The sequence below is a fragment of the Nerophis ophidion genome, linkage group LG27 (genome assembly GCF_033978795.1).
Source record: "Nerophis ophidion isolate RoL-2023_Sa linkage group LG27, RoL_Noph_v1.0, whole genome shotgun sequence".
Lineage (NCBI taxonomy): Eukaryota > Metazoa > Chordata > Actinopteri > Syngnathiformes > Syngnathidae > Nerophis > Nerophis ophidion.
In genome coordinates this window covers 4,556,800-4,577,683 of record NC_084637.1, presented here as the reverse complement: position 1 = coordinate 4,577,683, position 20,884 = coordinate 4,556,800, and the positions used below count along the sequence as shown (strand labels likewise).

Sequence of the window (20,884 nt, the reverse complement as noted above, 5' to 3'; positions counted from 1 at the left end):
CCCACACTTATTGTGCACACTCACTCTTACTGTAGTTGTGAAAAACAATGTCTTTTTAAGGTCGTCCGGAAGGTCACCAGACATTTGAGCGGTGAGTCCAAGCCGGAACTGAGTTAGTCCACCTTAAATATTACACACGCCTTTAGGGGGAAGGAAAGAAGAGGCTGCAAACAGGCTGACGTCTCGTAGACTTGTTTTCCTTTAACTCTTCATGGCTTCCTAACTTTTGGTGGAATTACCCCGAAGCGGCTGTCATGGTTGTTGTTTTTAATTTTTACTTCTGATGGGCGTTTCGACTGGAAAAAACAAAGTTCATGTTGTTCACCGACTGCCCCTCCTCGTGATTTGTTGCATTTTCACTGGCAACTTTCTTCTTTCTTTTTTGTCCGCTGATGTGATTCTCCTTCTTTGTATTTTTTTTTTTTTTGTGTGTGTGAGTCAAAGGCAGGATTACGTTTGTCCACTTTTGCAAACTCGGGATTTTTCAACATGCTGGCGAGCACAACACTTTACGCCGTCAAGAAACGGAAGAAGCCGCAGCAAAAAATGTAAGTCATAAATCATCTGGCGGTTGTTATAATTATTATAATTACACTAATGTTTTTTTTTAAAGTTAATATGCCAATGATTGCCACATACACACCAGGTGTGGCGAAATGATCTGCATTTAAACCAGGTGTGTCCAAAGTGCGGCTTGAGGGCCATTTGTGGCCCCCAGCTAATTTGTTAAAGGACTACTAAAAGCCACTACTACCCACCACTACCCCACCTTTTTGAAACCAAACGCTACTTTTTGGGTACTGATTAATGCGAAGGGCTACCAGTTTGATACACACTCATATCAATTGCCAGAAATAGCCAATTTGCTCACTTTACCTTTAACTCCATGTTATTATTAATAATTATCGGTAATGATCCTCCCACCTCCAAAGACATGCACCTGGGAATAGGTTGATTGGCAACACTAAATTGGCCCTAGTGTGTGAATGTGAGTGTGAATGTTGTCTGTCTATCTGTGTTGGCCCTGCGATGAGGTGGCGACTTGTCCAGGGTGTACCCCGCCTTCCGCCCGATTGTAGCTGAGATAGGCGCCAGCGCCCCCCGCAACCCCAAAAGGGAATAAGCGGTAGAAAATGGATGGATGGATGGATATTTGTCTTTGTGGAAACACTGATCATCTTAATGATTTCACACAATAAATATTAGGGATGCACCGAAATGAACATTTGTGGCCGAAGCCGAATAAAATTGAAACGCTTGGCCGAATACCGAATAATGAATGCAGTTTTTCACCATCCATCATCTTCCACTTATCCGAGGTCGGGTCGCGGGGGCAGCAGCCTTAGCAGGGAAGCCCAGACTTCCCTCTCCCCAGCCACTTCGTCCAGCTCTTCCCGGGGGATCCCGAGGCGTTCCCAGGCCAGCCGGGAGACATAGTCTTCGCAACGTGTCCTGGGTCTTCCCCGTGGCCTCCTGCCGACCGGACGTGCCCTAAACACCTCCCTAGGGAGGCGTTCGGGTGGCATCCTGACCAGATGCCCGAACCACCTCATCTGGCTCCTCTCCATGTGGAGGAGCAGCGGCTTTACTTTGAGTTCCTCCCGGATGGCAGAGCTTCTCACCCTATCTCTAAGGGAGAGACCCGCCACCCGGCGGAGGAAACTAATTTCGGCCGCTTGTACCCGTGATCTTATCCTTTCGGTCATGACCCAAAGCTCATGACCATAGGTGAGGATGGGAACGTAGATCGACCGGTAAATTGAGAGCTTTGCCTTCCGGCTCAGCTCCTTCTTCACCACAACAGATCGATACAACAGCAGTTTTTCACAATTTTTTAAATATTGCATAAATAAATAAATAAATGGGTTGTACTTGTATAGCGCTTTTCTACCTTAATGGTCCTCAAAGCGCTTTGACACTACTTCCACATTTACTCATTCACACACACATTCACACACTGATGGGGGAGCTGCCATGCAAGGCGCTAACCAGCACCCATCAGGAGCAAGGGTGAAGTGTCTTGCTCAGGACGCAACGGACGTGACGAGGTTGGTACTAGGTGGGAATTGAACCAAGGACCCTTGGGTTGCGCACGTCCACTCTTCCACTGCGCTGTCCCTAAATAGCCTAGAATAAATAATAAATAGCCTAGAATAAATATTTAGACATGTTTTTCAAATAAAGTAATTTTTTATTGAATATTGACATTTTTTTAATATTCCAGTAGTCTTTCCTTTTCAAAAAAAGCACAAAGTTTTTCATTTATATTAGGCCTTCAAACAAAACATGCATTCCCCAAAAAAAAATAAAGTGCATTAAAGTGGATAAACCCACAACAAATGAATTATTGTCCCTTTTAGTAAAAGTCTGCTTAGCCACAGTAGATATGCTAATAATGTAAACAGAAGGCTTAAGTAAATTTCAATTAAGTGTGTACTTGTAACTAGGGATGCACCGAAATGAAAATTTGTGGCCGAAGCTGAAGCCGAATAAAATTTAAATGCTTGGCCGAATGCCGAATAATGAATGCAGTTTTTCACAATTTTTTAAATATTGCATAAATAGCCTAGAATAAATATTTAGACATGTTTTTCAAATAAAGTAATTTTTTATTGAATATTGACATTTTTATAATATTCCAGTAGCCTTTGCTTTTCAAAAAAAGCACAAAGTTTTTCATTTATATTAGGCCTTCAAACAAAACATGCATTCCAAAAAAAAAAATAAAGTGCATTAAAGTGGATAAACCCACAACAAATGAATTATTGTCCTTTTGGCAAAAGTCTGCTTAGCCACAGTAGATATGCTAATAATGTAAACAGAAGGCTCAAGTAAATCTCAATTAAGTGTGTGCTTGTAACCTCATACACTTATACAGGTAGCCTACACAACAGGCTAATAATGTAAACAGAGGCCCCACTAAATCTCAATAAGTGTGTGCTTGTAACCTCATACACTTATACAGGTACACAACATTGTAACCTCATACACTTATACAGGTACACAACATATCCCAACGTCACTGCACGTTGGTTGATTGCGTCACCGCGTCAAAAACTTGCGTCACACGCCACTATTCGGCCTTGTTTTTAACTCATTCCACCGAAGGCCGAATGTGGCTTTTTTTTTGCCATATTCGGCCGAATATATTCAGTTACCGATTAATCGGTGCATCCCTAATAAATATATATAGAAACAGATAAATATCAGTATGCAACACTTTATTTTTTATATTTTCTCTAAGTGCACATTTTTCAAATTGAACATTTTCCAATGATCACTTCTAAGACGGTCTTGTGAGATCACAGTATCCCATTTTAACTAGCTAGCCACTAACATTTTTTAACAAATCATGAATTACTTTGCACCATGTTTGTACAAATAACTCATGTAAAATACAAAATTCAACTCTCAATTTTTTAAATAAATCCTGTCACACTTTGAAGTAGACACCATATCTGTTATATGTTTCTTTGTCAGTTGAAGTGAAGTGAATTATATTTATATAGCGCTTTTCTCAAGAGACTCAAAGCGCTTTACATAGTGACACCCAATATCTAAGTTAGATTTAAAGCAGTGTGGGTGGCACTGGGAGCAGGTGGGTAAAGTGTCTTGCCCAAGGACACAACGGCAGTAACTAGGATGGCACAAGCGGGAATCGAACCTGCAACCCTCACTATACCAACCGAGCTATGCCGCCCCAGTTAGAGGGAAGCCTGGCATTGCATGCTGTTAACTAGCGTGTTGTACTCTGGTGCGTAACTTGACACTGCAACTCTGCAGATGTGCATCAGTGAGGCGTATTCTGTGTTTGTTCTTGATGAAGTTCATGTCAGAAAAGGCTGATTCATAAAGATAAGTTGAACCAAACAGGCTTGCAACCTTCTTAGCTGCTGCACATACACCACTCTACGTTTCTGGGGCGACATAGCTCGGTTGGTAGAGTGGCCGTGCCAGCCCACTTGAGGGTTGCAGGTTCGATTCCCGCTTGTGCCATCCTAGTTACTGCCGTTGTGTCCTTGGGCAAGACACTTTACCCACCTGCTCCCAGGGCCACCCACACTGGTTTAAATGTAACTTAGATATTGGGTGTCACTATGTAAAGCGCTTTGAGTCACTTGAGAAAAGCGCTATATAAATATAATTCACTTCACTTCTGTGTCAACAAGGCATCAAAAGTTTGGTGCAGCCTGGTGCGCTTTAAATTTTAAATTGTCAGGAAGGAATTTAAAAGGCAAAAAGGTATATGTGTTTAAAAACCCTAAAATCATTTTTAAGGTTGTATTTTTTCTCTAAAAATTTTTTCTGAATTTTATAAGAAGCAAAGTAAAAACAATGAATGAATTTATTCAAACAAGTGAAGTATTTAAAGTATTTTCTTGGATTTTCAAATTCTATTTGAGTTTTGTCTCTCTTAGAATAAAAAATGTCAAGCAAAGCGAGACCAGCTTGCTAGTAAATAAATACAATTAAAAAAATAGAGGCAGCTCACTGGTAAGTGCTGCTATTTGAGCTATTTTTTAGAACAGACCAGCGGGCAACTCATCTGGTCCTTACGGGCGACCTGGTGCCCGCGGGCACCGCGTTGGTGACCCTTGCACCTCGCAGTCTGATAGTTTATATATCAATGATGAAATAATAACATTGCAACACATGCCAATACGGCCTTTTTAGTTTAATAAATTGCAATTTTAAATTTCGCTCAAAATATGCCGTTGAAAACATCGTATTATGATGACGCGTGCGCGTGACGTCACCGGTTGTAGCGGACATGTTCTCCCAGCACCACTCACGGCTAAAAGTCGTCTGCTTTAATCGCATAATTACTCAGTATTCTGGATATCTTTATCGCTGAATCTTGCAATTTGTTTAATTAATAATGGAGACGTCAAAGAAGAAAGATGTAGGTGGGAAGCAGTGTATTGCGCCCGCCTTTAGCAACACAAACACAGCCGGTGTTCTTGTTTCCTTGTTTACATTCCGGAAGGTGAGGCTTTACTATGGAACAGAGGGGTCAAGCGAACATGGTTCTAGACCACATGTCAACCGGCAGGTTTCGGTAAGAAAATTGTGGTAATAAGTCGGCTCTTACCGGAGACATCAGCGGAGCTTGCGTCCTCCTGCAGCTGCGGACTCTCTTACTTCCTCCCACCGGAGACACTGGCGGTCACCACACCCCTCCAACTTTCAGGTACCATATAATCTCACTAAAACACTAGTAACACAATAAGCAGATAAGGGATTTTCCGGAATTATCCTAGTAAATGTGTCTAATAACATCTGAATCGCTCCCACTGCCCTCGCCTTTTTTTTTTCTTTTCTTCTAGTCCTTCACTCTCTCTATCCTCATCCACAAAAGCAATACAATAATTGTTGTTTTTTTTACCTTTATGGCTTTCCTCAAGTTTGGTCCCCGGTCTCCGGGAGGGTCTCAGTCATAAAAATGTTAGAAATAAGTCATAAATTATTATTTTTTTCATTTAACGCTTGAATCTCGAGATCAACTTCAGGTCTGTCTGTCGTTTTTTTAAATGTATTTTTTAATGTTTATGGCAGTTATGTCCAAACCCTTATTTATATGGCAAACACACAAACTATGCAACATTTTCCCCCAAAACATTTCAAAGTGGAATATTTGACGTGAAGTAATTGGAACCCAGAATAGGTCAATAATTCATAACGATAAAAAAAGAATAAGTGTTGAAAATAAGCCAAATGTATATTTATATTTTTTTTACTTTTAACGCATAAGTCTGTAGATCTCTTGATTATAAGATTTTATAATTTTTTTCATACTTTTTTGTTTGATGCCCTTTTTGTGAAAGAAAACTTTGTTTGGCACAAAATATGCAATATTATCCCCCCAAAATATTAGAAAGTGAATTTGTTCTAGTGAAGTAATTTGAGCCTTCAGCAGGCCAACAACAGTCCGCATGGCAGCTTTTTGTTATTAGTGTCAACATTGCAACTTTTTCTCGTTACATGTCACTGTTCACTCTTTTATTACACTCTTTTATGTTTTACATTTTTATTATGGTATTTTTTAGAATGGGCCGGGGGCCATTAAAGGCCTACTGAAATGAGATTTTCTTATTTAAACGGGGATAGCAGGTCCATTCTATGTGTCATACTTGATCATTTCGCGATATTGCCATATTTTTGCTGAAAGGATTTAGTAGAGAACATCGACGATAAAGTTTGCAACTTTTGGTTGCTAAAAAAAAGCCTTGCCTGTACCGGAAGTAGCAGACGATGTGCGCGTGATGTCACGGGTTGTGGAGCTCCTCACATCCTCACATTGTTTATAATCATAGCCACCAGCAGCAAGAGCGATTCAGACAGAGAAAGCGACGATTTCCCCATTAATTTGAGCAAGGATGAAAGATTCGTGGATGAGGAAAATTAGAGTGTAGCACTAGAAAGAAAAAAAAGGCGACGGCAGTGGGAGCGATTCAGATGTTATTAGACACATTTACTAGGATACTTCTGGAAAATCCCTTATCTGCTTATTGTGTTACTAGTGTTTTAGTGAGATTATAAAGTCATACCTGAAAGTCGGAGGGCTGTGGTGACCGCCAGTGTCTCTGAGGGAAGCCATGCGGAGGAGCCAAGTAAGTCACAGCTGCCTTTTTGACAGCTGCTGCAGGAGGACGCAAACTCCGCTCAAGTCTCCGGTAAGAGCCGACTTCCATCCCATCCATCCATTTTCTACCGCTTATTCCCTTTTGGGGTTGCGGGGGGCGCTGGCGCCTATCTCAGCTACAATCGGGCGGAAGGCGGGGTACACCCTGGACAAGTCGCCACTTCATTGCAGGGCCAACACAGATAGACAGACAACATTCACACTCACATTCACACACTAGGGCCAATCTAGTGTTGCCAATCAACCTATCCCCAGGTGCATGTCTTTGGAAGTGGGAGGAAGCCGGAGTACCCGGAGGGAACCCACGCATTCCCGGGGAGAACATGCAAACTCCACACTTAATATCACAATTTTCTCATCCAAAAACTTGCCGGTTGACATGTGGTAGAGAAACATGTTCGCTTAACCGCTCTGTTCCATAGTAAAGCTTCACAACAATAAGGAAACACCAGCTATGTTTGTTTTGCTAATGGCAGCTGCAATCCACCGCTTTCCACCAACAGCTTTCTTCTTTGACGTCTCCATTATTAATTGAACAAATTGCAAAAGATTCAGCAACACAGATGTCCAAAATACTGTGTAATTATGCGATGAAAAGAGACGACTTTTAGCCGTGAGGGGTGCTGGGCTAAAATGTCGGCTCCAACCAATAACGTCACAAGCACGCGTCATCATTCCGCGACGTTTTCAACAGGATACCTCGCAGGAAATTTAAAATTGCAATTTAGTAAACTAAAGCGGCCGTATTGGCATGAGTTGCAATGTTAATATTTCATCATTGATGTATAAACTATCAGACTGCGTGGTCGCTAGTAGTGGCTTTCAGTAGGCCTTTAAAGTGGTGAATTATGTCCCTTGGTTCCAAAGTAAGGTCTTTAAAGAATGTATTCCTCTCTTTGATGTTATCAGTTTGAGATGTTAATCCTGGCCTGATAACAGTCAGTACAGAACCTTGGTGGAACTGTAGTGGGTGATTGTGTGTGAAGTTCTACCTGCATCCATCACAACCAGGCATGTTTCCACCAGGGAGGAGGGCAGAGTAACACGAGACACGTTCTAGGTTTTTCTCAGAAGGGCCTCGGCATACTTTCTTTCTTTCTTCCCTTCTGTCTTGCTCTGTTTTCCTTCCTCCCTAAATCCAAACGATCATAGCTCTTTGTCACGCAAATGCTTATGTAAGTCGGCCGTGATCCATCAGCCTGTTTAGTAAAAGTTACTCTCATCCTTCTCCTCCTTCTCATTTTCAGTGAGTTACAAAAGAGGCCCAGAAGCGCGTTCTCTGGCTGTTAAAAAGGTGCTTGTATTCATCTCGTGTTTGCAATTACAAAACCCAAAACCAGTGACGTTGACACATTGTTTAAAAATCGTAAATAAAAACAGAATACAATGGTTTGCAAATCCTTTTCAACTTATTCAATTGAATAAACTGCAAAGACAAGATATCACATGTTCGAACTGGAAAACTTTATTTTTTTACAAACATTCTTATTTGGAATTTGCTGCCTGCAACACGTTTCAAAAATGCTGGCACAAGTGGCAAAAAAAAAGGAGAAAGTTGAGATATGCTCATCAAACACTTATTTTGGAAAATCCCACTGCTGAACGGGCTAATTGGTACCAAGTGGGTGCCATGATTGGGTATGAAAGCAGCTTCCATGAAATGTTTAGTCATTCACAAACAAGGATGGGGCTCGGGTCACCACTTTGTCAACGAATGGATAAGCAAATTGTCGAACATTTTTAGAACAACATTTCTCAACGAGCTATTGCAAGGAATTTTGGGATTTTACCTTCTACGGTCCGTACCATCAAACGGTTCAGAGAATCTGGATAAATCACTGCACGTAAGCGCCAATGCCTGTGACTTTCGATCCCTCAGGCGGTACTGCATCAAAGAGTGACACCAGTGTGTAAAGGATATCACCACATGGGCTCAGGAACACTTCAGAAAACCACTGTCAATAACTACACTTGTTCGCTACATCTGTAAGTGCAAGTTAAAACTCTACTATGCAAAGTGAAAGCCGTTTATCAACCACACCCAGAAACACCGCCGGCTTCGCAGGGCCCGAGCTCATCTAAGATGGACTGATGCAAAGTGGAAAGGTGTTCTGTGGTCTCACGAGTCCAAATTTCAAATTGTTTTTGGAAACTGTGGACGTTGTGTCCTCCGGACCAAAGAAAAAAAGAAATATCCCTACTGTTATTGGTGCAAAGTTGAAAAGCCAGCATCTGTGATGGTATGGGGGTGCATTTGTGCCCAAGGGATGGGTAACTTACACATCTGTGAAGGCACCATTAATGCTGAAAGGTACATACAGGTTTTGGAGCAACATGTTACCACCCAAGCAAGATCTTTTTCATGGACGCCCCTGCTTATTTCACCAAGACAATGCCAAGCCACGTGTTACAACACCGGGGCTTCATAGTAAAAGAGTGCGGGTACTAGACTGGCCTGCCTGTAGTCCAGACCTGTCTCCCATTGAAAATGTGTGGTGCATTATGAAGCCTAAAATACGACAACAGAGACCCCGGACTGTTGAATAACTTAAGCTGTAAATCAAGCAAGAATGGAAAATAATTCCACTTCAAAAATGTGTTTCCTCAGTTCCCAAACGTTAACTGAGTGTTGTTAAAAGGAAAGGCCATGTAACACAGTGGTAAAAATGCCCCTGTGCCAACTTTTTTGGAATGAGTTGCTATCTAAGTTAATGATTATTTCCCAAAAAATATATATATTTCTCAGTTCGGACAATAAATATTTTGTCTTTGCAGTCTATTCAATTGAATATAAGTTGAAAAGAATTTGCAAATCATTGTATTCTGTCTTTATTTAACATTTACAGAACGTGCCAACTTCACTGGATTTGGGTTTTGTAGGTTTCCATTCGTATGCAGCCTGAAAATGCTGAAACACAGACTTTTATTCTTATTTTGTAGAAATAAATGTATTCTGAAGCCTACCATGTGCATAGTCAGATATAGAAAATGGGATAAATGACTGAAATTTCCTATGCCTCACGACTACCGGAGCGATTTATAATCCAAAAAATGCGGTAAATGCTGTAAAAATAGCAAATTATAATCCCTATTAAAACAAACCTATGCACAAATCCTCAAGTAATAACAAAAAACACAAAATAATAAAGTACAAAATAAAGTCTCTGGTTTAAGAGGACATTTTAAACATCAATATTAATTTAAAATGAATTTACCTTGAACGATACTGTTTTTTAGCTTAACATTTTTAGAAAACTCTTGTTCCCTTTAAGAATTTAAGCCAGGAACACCAAACTGTCAACTGCAGGATCAGATCAGGATCAGAAGTAGTTGTGACTGGGAAACTCATATAACTAGTTAATTGTTTCTGGCAACTTTTTAAGACTGTTTTTTTCATACTGTTGCAACTATGGAACATATCTAGTTACACAAAGTTTGTGTTTTGGCAAAAGTGTCTTTTACCTCATATTCAAGTGCCCATTGGGTTGAGTTTTTCCTTGCCCTGATGCAGGATCTGTACCGAGGATGTCGTTGTGGCTTGCGCAGCCCTTTGAGACACTCGTGATTTAGGGCTATGTAAATAAACATTGATTGATAGATTGTTGTGTCTGCAGCTAATGAGTTTGCTTGTGGAGAAACAAGCCAGCTCAATTTGTCTCCACGCAAAAGACAACAATACAATCTTCCCCTTACGCTCCTGCTTGTGTGCAGATTTGTGTTTGTTTTGCTCATGTTAGGAAATAATTTATCTTGCAGACCCAAACTTCCACCAGCCCTGGGTGCCAAGTCCAACCCATCTAAACGACACCGTGACCGTCTTAATGACGAGTTGGAAAAGTTGACTAGTCTGCTGCCCTTCACCAAGGAAGTCCGGGCTCGTCTGGACAAGTTGTCAGTGCTCCGGCTCAGCGTGGCTTACCTGAAGGTCAAGAGCTTCTTTAATGGTGAGTGTGACGCATCAAATACGTGATGAAATAGCCCTCTTTCCAATTTCCCCCAACAATTGCAGAAATAACTCCTAATACCAGGATGACATACATGTTGATAGTCTGCAGGGTTTGCATTTCAACACACCTCAATGTTCTGAGTGATTTATTCAAATTGGTCTGGTGACAATTGCAAAGTGTGCCGTCTTGTGACATTTAAAGAAATGAGCAAATAAAGTTTGTTTGTAGTTTTAAACATACCGTATTTTTTGGAGTATAAGTCGCTCCGGAGTATAAGTCGCACTTGCCGAGAATGCAATAATAAAGAAGGAAAAAAACATATGTAAGTCGCATTTTGGGGGGAAATTTATTTCATAAAATCCAACACCAAGTATAGACATTTGAAAGACAATTTAAAATGAATAAAGACTAGTGAACAACAGGCTGAATAAGTGTACGTTATATGAGGCATAAATAACCAACTGAGAAGGTGCCTGCTATGTTAACCTAACATATTCATCATCATCATCAATCGTTATTGCAGACCTTAAGATCCATTAAACATATAAAAAACACAATACAAAATATTAAAAACAAAACACTAAAACATAGGGGGTGTAACGGTACACAAAAATTTCGGTTCGGTACGTACCTCGGTTTAGAGGTCACGGTTCGGTTCATTTTCGGTACAGTAAGAAAACAACCAAATATAAATTTTTTGGTTATTTATTTACCAAATTTGTAAACAATGGCTTGATCCTTTTAACATATGGAACGCTATAATAATTCTGCCCACGTTAATCCACATTAAACTGCCTCAAGTAGTTGCTTTGATTAAATAAAATGACAAAACCTTTCTTCTACATATAAAAAGTGCAACATTAAACAGTTTCAAGTCAACTTACAGCATTTGGGAAGCATGTAGTTGACTTTTATTATGTAAATGTTATATTTTTGTCAAAATGTGATTGCAGGGACCCTGCCATTCAAAACTAGGCTGCTACATTACTAATGATTCATGTAACTATAGCTGAAAAATAGTACAATAGCAATAGGAGAGAGTACTCATCCCTGAAATCTATGGAGTTCTTTTTGATTGATTGATTGATACTTTTATTAGTAGATTGCACAGTACAGTACATATTCCGTACAATTGACCACTAAATGGTAACACCCGAATAAGTTTTTCAACTTGTTTAAATCGGGGTCCACGTTAATCAATTCATGGTACAAATATATACTATCAACATAATACAGTCATCACACAAGTTAATCATCATAGTATGTACATTGAATTATTTACATTATTTACAATCCGGGGGGTGGGTGGGGAGCTTTGGTTGATATCAGTACTTCAGTCATCAACAATTGCATCAACAGAGAAATGTGGACTTCGAAACAGTGTAGGTCTTATTTAGTAGGATATGTACAGCCAGCAGAGAACATAGTGAGTTCAGATAGCATAAGAACAAGTATATACATTAGAAGTACATTTGAGTTGTTTATAATCCGGGGAGATGGGATGTGAATGGAGGAGGGTATTAGTAAAGTGTTGGAAGTTGCCTGGAGGTGTTGTTTTAGAGCGCTTTTGAAGGAATATAGAATATAGTTCATGTTAGTTCATGTGAAATAACAGACAGACAGGGCTTTGCTGCCCCTAACACACACACACACACACACACACACACACACACACACACACACACACACACACACACACACACACGCAGCAAAATGAGCTAACGTAACGCTAAAAGATAATTAACCTTCACATCACCTCAAGCCAGAACTGTGAGCGAGCTGAGCTGCAGTTTAAGTTTCTAGAATGTCAACGGGCTCATAGTCATGTTTGTAATAGTTGTGACTGGAAAGTGTGTTTTTATAATTTGGGGAGTGTACTATGTCCGCTGCTCAATGCACATATCTGCTTCGACAATGAAGCATTTACAACATGCGTTCGGAGTACGCACTGCTGATTGGCTGTTAAATCGCTCTGAATACGCACTGCTGATTGGCTTTGTTAGTAACCAATCAGATGGTTGTGTGGGCGGGACAATGCTGGGTGCTCACTGCTCAGACAGAGGCAGCTGCAGAGCAGCTTGTTAAGACTTTACATTACAAACTCGTTCGATACACTCTCGTACCGAACCGAAACCCCCGTACCGAAACGGTTCGATACAAATACATGTACCGTTACACCCCTACTAAAACATAAAAAAAATATATAAAGTCCAAATGTCAGTTTCTAACATACAAACATTTGTGCCAATGTTTCCACAGTCCAGATGAGTACCTAACAGAACTGCAGCCAGGGTTCGTTAACACAGTGATTATGTCATTTTCAGACTAGGATGCCCTACACATAAACTTATACATAAGGTTGCATAGCAACGCTGAGAAACTGGGCACCCCAACTCTAACAAACATCTGGCTTGCACTGCCGCTTTTTGGAATTCCCAGGAGGAGCCTCATATGATCATTATAAGCAACCTTCAGCTTCTGTAAGCTTTTCTGCTTATACTTGACCCTTTATTATGGTAAGTCATTCAAATACTTCTAAAATTTAAAACATTCTATACGTTTACCAAACAATCTGTCACTCCTAATTGCTAAATCCCATGAAATCTTATACGTCTAGTCTCTTCCGTGAATGAGCTAAATAATATTATTTGATATTTTACGGTAATGTGTTAATAATTTCACACATAAGTCGCTCCTGAGTATAAGTCCAGCCAAAATATGAAAAAAATTGCGACTTATAGTCTGAAAAATACGGTATTAGTTTTGCTTTCCATGTTTTTTTACTCACTTTTTGCAAATATGCCGTGGCCACGAGGCAAATACGACAGTTACGTTATGATGATCGCCCCTTCAACCCATAACCACTAAAAATAGAAAAGAATAGAACACTTTATTGTCATCAAACTTGAGAGCATGACAACATTACAGGTGACTGCCCTATTAGGTGCACTTAAAATTTGTAAAAAACAATATATAACATCCAACCATCCATCCATTTCTTACCGCTTATCCCTTGTGGGGTGCTGGATCCTATCTCAGCTACAATTGGCCTGCAGAGTTACATTTATGCAGTCATTTGTTCAATGCGTGTTGAAGCAACATCAAAGTACTGACAACACTTTTCTTCATCCATCCATCCATCCATCATCTTCCGCTTATCTGAGGTCGGGTCGCGGGGGCAACAGCCTAAGCAGGGAAACCCAGACTTCCCCCTCCCCAGCGACTTCGTCTAGCTCTTCCCGGGGAATTCTGAGGTGCTCCCAGGCCAGCCGGGAGACATAGTCTTCCCAACGTTTCCTGGGTCTTCCCCGTGGCCTCCTACCGGTTGGACGTGCCCTAAACACCTCCCTAGGGAGGCGTTCGGGTGGCATCCTGACCAGATGCCCGGACCACCTCATCTGGCTCCTCTCCATGTGGAGGAGCAGCAGCTTTACTTTGAGTTCCTCCCGGATGGCAGAGCTTCTCACCCTATCTCTAAGGGAGAGACCCGCCACCCGGCGGAGGAAACTCATTTCGGCCGCTTGTACCCGTGATCTTATCCTTTCGGTCATGACCCAAAGCTCATGACCATAGGTGAGGATGGGAACGTAGATCGACCGGTAAATTGAGAGCTTTGCCTTCCGGCTCAGCTCCTTCTTTACCACAACGGATTGGTATAACGTCCGCATTACTGAAGACACCGCACCGATCCGCCTGTCGATCTCACGATCCACTCTTCCCTCACTCGTGAACAAGACTCCTAGGTACTTGAACTCCTCCACTTGGGGCAGGGTCTCCTCCCCAACCCGGAGATGGCATTCCACCCGTTTCCGGGCGTGAACCATGGACTCGGACTTGGAGGTGCTGATTCTCATTCCGGTCGCTTCACACTCGGCTGCGAACCGATCCAGCGAGAGCTGAAGATCCCGGTCAGATGAAGCCATCAGGACCACATCATCTGCAAAAAGCAGAGACCTAATCCTGCGGTCACCAAACCGGAACCCCTCAACGCCTTGACTGCGCCTAGAAATTCTGTCCATAAAAGTTATGAACAGAATCGGTGACAAAGGACAGCCTTGGCGGAGTCCGACCCTCACTGGAAATGTGTTCGACTTACTGCCGGCAATGCGGACCAAGCTCTGGCACTTTTCTTCAGTTTGGTGCAAATGTCTCGCTCTCGTTAGCATTAGCATTAGCCATGTTTTAATATCCGCTGAGGAAGTAAGGGTGTGGACGAGGGCCACGGAAGCTCATAGGGGCCAAAAACATACCAGAGCAAGATAAAAAAAAAAATGCAACCAAAAACTAAAATTTATCGATAAAATTGATATATAGAACTCTGGATTTGACTACATGTGAGAAGTGAAGTGAAGTATATTTATATAGCGCTTTTCTCTAGTGACTCAAAGCGATTTTTGCAAAGTGAAACCCAATATCTAAGTTACATTTAAACCAGTGTGGGTGGCACTGGGAGCAGGTGGGTAAAGTGTCTTGCCCAAAGACACAACGGCAGTGACTAGGATGGCGAGATCGAACCTGGAACCCTCAAGTTGCTGGCACGGACACTCTACCAACAGAGCTATACCGCCCCATACATAATCATTCAAACGGTAGTACGTACTCTTAAAGGCTTAATAACGCTCCGGAAATATCAGGAAGGAGACAGACAACCGTTTATCGTTTCATGATCTTTGACTTCATCTCTATGAAAATGACAAATGTCTCCACTGGTACTCATTGTCAAAAGTGAATTTGGTCCTGTTCTTTCAACAAGGCCAGGACAGCTGGGATTTTGTTTTTCAACTTCCAACTTCCTCTTATTGTTTCACGGCTTTTTTGCAAACTGTAAGCCATCAAATGCAGACTTCCTGAAAGACATAATCCTTATTTCTAGACAAGGCGTTGTGGGTGGAGTTGCTCTTTGTTACTAAATCAGTGTGTTGCTGTCCCTCCTGGCAAACCATTCGGAACTGAAATTTGGACCAATGAAGCTTTGGAAGTTATAGGCGAGCATGTTGTTGTGTGCATGGTTTAAGAGAACTAACAACCTTCAGTGTCTTCAGTAGAAAACTGAAATGACCATTATGTGTCATGCGTGTTGAATTTTGCATCAATTTAATTGGGAGAGTTAATCAATTTAATCCCAACAGACCTGCTTCGGTGTCAACCCCCTTCCCCAGATTGCCTTCAACCTTTACCAATAATCTACACCCAATCCCTCTTTGCAAACAAACTCCACCCAACTACCTCAACAAACTCTTTAGGACTCAATGTTGTTGCTTTATATCAGCTTGGCAGCACAGCAGCCGTCTACTGGGACAACTCAGGCTTTATGCATTCAAGGTGTACGGCAATCACATCCATCCACAGCGCTGGAAGGTTCCACAGTGTACTATAGCTGCTGCTTCCTCCTGCTCAAGCCCTTTTTCCACCGAAAGTCCAAACACTTTTAGTAACACAGGAGTGTTACTAAAACGGCGTTCTTTCATCTCCGTAATACTACTAAAATTTGTTCCATTTTGTCCACTAGTGACGCTGAGATCATTATTAATGCGTTCGTTACGTTTCGTCTCCATTACTGTAACCTATTATTTACGGGTCTCCCTATGTTTAGAATTAAAAGATTACAGTTGATACAAAATGCGGCTGCTAGACTTTATATAGACTATATATATATAGTCTATATATATATATAGACTATATATATATATATATATATATATATATATATATTAGGGGTGTAACGGTACACAAAAATTTCGGTTTGGTACGTACCTCGGTTTAGAGGTCACGGTTCGGTTCATTTTCGGTACAGTAAGAAAACAACAAAATATACATTTTTTGGTTATTTACTTACCAAATTTGTAAACAATGGCTTTATCCTTTTAACATTGGGAACACTATAATAATTCTACCCACATTAATCCACATTAAACTACCTCAAGTTGTTGCTTTGATTAAATAAAATGACAAAACGTTTCTTCTACATGTAAAATGTGCAACATTAAACAGTTTCCATTGAAACTGTTTAATGTCAACTCATCATGCTTAATTTATTACAGCATTTGGGAAGCCTGTAGTTGACTTTTATTATGTAAATGTTGTGTTTTTATCAACATGTGATAGCAGGGACCCTGCTATTCAAAACTAGGCTGCTACATTACTAATGATTCATGTAACTATAGCTGAAAAATAGTACAATTGCAATAGGAGAGACTATTCATCCCTAAACACAATAGAATTCAATGAAATAACAGACAGACAGGGCTTTGCTGCCCCTAACACACACACACACAACAAAATGAGCTAACTACGCTAAAAGCTAATTAGCCTTCATCTCAAGCCTATACTGTGAGCTAGCTGAGCTGCAGTTTAAGTTTCTAGAAGGTCAACGGGCTCATAGGGATGTTTGTAATAGTTGTGACTGGGAAGTGTTTAGTATAATTTGGGTAGAGTCCGCTCCTCCCCTGCTAAACGAATATCTCTGCTCGATGCTGAAGCATTGACTACATCGGTCTGAAGTCTGATTGGCTGTTACATCGCTCTGAATACGCACTGCTGATTGGCTTTGTATGTGACCAATCAGATGGTTGTGTGGGCGGTACAATGTGGCAGAGACAGAGGCAGAAAGCAGTGCAGCTTGTGAAGACTTCTGCTTCCGAACTCGTTCGGTATGCCTGCGTGCCGAACCGAAACCCCCGTACCGAAACGGTTCGATACAAACACACGTACCGTTACACCCCTAATATATATATATATATATATATATATATATATATATATATATATGTTTATGTGTATCTCTACTGGCTCGACTGCACTGGCTTCCTGTGCACTTAAGATGTGACTTTAAGGTTTTACTACTTAGGTATAAAATACTACACGGTCTAGCTCCATCCTATCTTGCAGGTTGTATTGTACCATATGTCCCGGCAAGAAATCTGCATTCAAAGAACTCCGGCTTATTAGTGATTCCCAGAGCCCAAAAAAAGTGTGCGGGCTATAGAGCATTTTCTATTCGGGCTCCAGTACTCTGGAATGCCCTCCCGGTAACAATTAGAGATGCTACCTCAGTAGAAGCATTTAAGTCCCATCTTAAAACTCATTTGTATACTCTAGCCTTTAAAAAGATCCCCTTTTTAGACCAGTTGATCTGCCGTTTCTTTTCTTTTCTACTCTGCTCCCCTCTCCCTTGTGGAAGAAGGGTACAAGTCCGGTGGCCATGGATGAAGTGCTGGCTGTCTAGAATCGTGTCCCGGGGTGGACCGCTCGCCTGTGCACTTAGTATATATTTGTAACATGAATTGATTAACGTGGATCCCGACTAAAACAAGTTGAAAAACTTATTCGGGTGTTACCATTTAGTGGTCAATTTTACGGACTATGTACTGTGCTGTGCAATCTACTAATAAAAGTTTCAATCAAATTCTTAAAGTGACAGGCGGATTGCACAGTGAGCGCTTGCACTTAGAACTACAAGTTTTAATGTGAAATGACATAAAAGAGAAAATGAATGAATGATATACTGCATTACTTCATATCTGTGAACAGTTTCCTCCAGACCCCTCTAGACTTCCCAGTCCCTAATCCGTCCCACATTTGTTATCATCAGAACATCCCATCAGCCCACCCAGAACACTTTGTTTTAGTGCTGTGAAAATTCTCAGCTTTCTTTTTCCTTCAGCTGGCAAACAATGTAACGAAACACTGTCTTTTTTATGCTCTCTTGTCGCCTGGGACTGAGTGCTAAGACTTTTATGTTTTGAATGTTTTTTTTTTGTCTTGTAAGACTTGGGGCCTCATTTGTAAGGGTTGCAAAAAAGTTGTGTACACGGGGTTAAAAGTGCGTAAGAAAATTTCATATTTATACGCACCCTTTCGACCACCCGTAGAGCTAGCCTGTTTTCCAATTCCAGTCACGGAATTCAGCGACACCCGATGATGTCTCCATGCAAAAAAACTCATACTCGCACTTTAAAATACATAACATTACATATGTTCCGATGTTCAGGGTTCTCCCCAGGTTGCCAATATACATGTGGCGGTGGGGGCGGTAGCTAGCGTGTGGTGGGAGCGTGGCCAACGGGACCTCATATAGGTTGTGTTTACCCGACGTCACGTCTGTGGCCATAGCCTTCTGTCGTAGCATTTTGCCTTTTGAAATGCCAGATGCTTGCATGGTTTTAGAATCAGAATCAGTGTTGCGATCTGCTGCTCAGATCTTCACGTGTTTGTTTTTTCATTCTCAGTCTGACCCGTTTATTTCCTGTTTTTGTCCATCACTATGGTTACACATCAGTCCACCTGTTAGTTTCGCCCCGCACACCTGCTACTAATTTTCACCCTCCTATTTAAGCTCACCTTTTCTGTTTACTCATTCTCGGATCCTAATTTGCCCACGCGCATCAGTGACGACGACTCATCCTTCGTATGTATTTTCTCGTTAGCTCTCACGCTAAGCCACTTTATATTCCAGCTTTCATGCTGAATGTTTTTGTTTACTCTTTTGTGTCCTCGTACCAAGTTTTAGTTTTCCTTGTGTTTTATCCTAGCTTTCACGCTAGCGTCTTTTGTTTACATTTTCTCTTTACACCAGTGTTTTTGTTCATAGCCTTTTGTTATTAAATAAATACCTTATATCTTACCTTTGCTGTGTTCTGCTTCGACGCATCCACGGGAAAACAACACCGGCATTACCATGCCGAAGAAGAGTCTTCACAATCAGAAGACTTTTTATTGCCATTGTTTGAGAACGGGTTCACAAACTAGGAATTTTACTTGGCGCAATCGAGCAACATAAAACACAGAATATGAGCTGTAACTGAGCTATAAAAAAACTGTTCAAGTGGCGGGAGGTGTGGGTCTGGATGGATTGTCGTCTCCTGCTGTGATCCGACCCACACGCCTCCTGGTCCTGGAGGAGAACAGGTCCTAGAGTAGGCGTCGGGAACATTTTTGGCTGAGAGAGCCATGAAAGCCAAATATTTCAAAATATATTTCCGTGAGAGCCATATCATATTTTTTAACACTGAATACAATTAATGCATGAATTTTTAAGTAACACCAACATTTTTAGAGTATAGTCTCTTATTCTTTTTAATAACATTATTATTCTGAAGCTAACCAATAATGTTGATCATGTGCTGTTTGTCCTTTGGACTCTTTAAGTTCCTGTTTTTTTCCACTTCTTAGTCTGGTTTCCTTGGTTACTCATTTTGTCCACCTGTCTCTGGTGGACAAAATGCCTGCTCACCTGCTTCCCGAGCACTAATCAGAGGCAGTATTTAAGCTCGTCTTTGCCAGTCAGTCGCCCTGTGCTGACTTGTTTCATGCCTTGCCATAGTTTCGTGCTTCATGCCATGCCACGTAAGTTTTGTTTGATTTATGTTCATAGTCTGTTTATGCGTTAGCTTTGTTCCTTAGCCCATGTTGTGCCTCCACTGTGAGCGATTTTTGTTTGTATCTTTTTATAGTTTAAATTAAATCATGTTTTTATCTAAATGCCATGTCCCGAGTAGTCCGTCTGCCTTCCTGGGGGAACGACCCTGCAGCGAGCTGCGACCCCCCCCATCGTGACATAAAATACTTCTTACCATTAATGCGACTTCTTGAACAGGTGCGGTAGAATACGGATGGATGGATTTAAATGCATGAGAATGTTTTATATTTTGCACGTTATTTTTAGCACTGTGATTACCAGCGAAATTATTCATAATTATCACGTTAAGCAATGTCAGCTAAGATTTATCTGAGAGCCAGGTGCAGTCATCAAAAGAGCCACATCTGGCTCTAGAGCCATAGGTTCCCTACCCCTGTTCTAGAAGATGGGAGTTTGCAGCCAACCACCTTCTCAGCAGCACCTACAATGCGCTGCAGGACTGTGGCGCGGGGGAACCACACAGTGATGGCGGAGGTGAGGATGGACTCAGTGATGGCTGAGTAGAACTGCACCAGCATCTCAGTCGGCACCTTCAGTTTTTCTTCAGCTGCCACAGGAAGTACATCCTCTGTGTACCGTTACACCCCTAGCTATTTGTCTTGTTTACATACTTTGGCCCAGGCAGATGAAAGGGGAGCCTGCGTCTCTTTCCAGCTGGTCCAGACATGTTGGCAAACAGGCCATCTTGCCAACTGCCCGCAACAAAACCGTCCAAATATAGTTGCGTAATGGCTCTGCCCTTTAGATCTAGCAGCAGAGCAAGTTTGAGTGGCATTGCAGTTTGTACTACTGCAATTAATACTTCCATGGCTGATAATAACAACATTACACATTTAAGTATGAGGCATTCACATTTTTATTCATATTTAAACTGGG

General features: G+C 41.3%; 1 protein-coding gene across 2 annotated transcripts in view; it reads left to right on the top strand.

Moving 5' to 3' along the window:
* Positions 1–121: 121 nt before the first annotated feature.
* LOC133544352 (aryl hydrocarbon receptor-like) overlaps positions 122–20,884 on the top strand; it is a 75,268-nt gene continuing 54,505 nt past the window's right edge. The window contains exons 1-2 of one of the 2 annotated variants that reach the window (XM_061889572.1): positions 123–548; positions 10,400–10,587. In XM_061889572.1, coding sequence (XP_061745556.1) covers positions 490–548; positions 10,400–10,587 — 247 coding nt within the window. In that variant the 5' untranslated portion in view covers positions 123–489. Of the gene's footprint in view, positions 549–10,399; positions 10,588–20,884 lie in introns of both variants that reach the window. The other variant, XM_061889571.1, reaches the window with a different exon arrangement.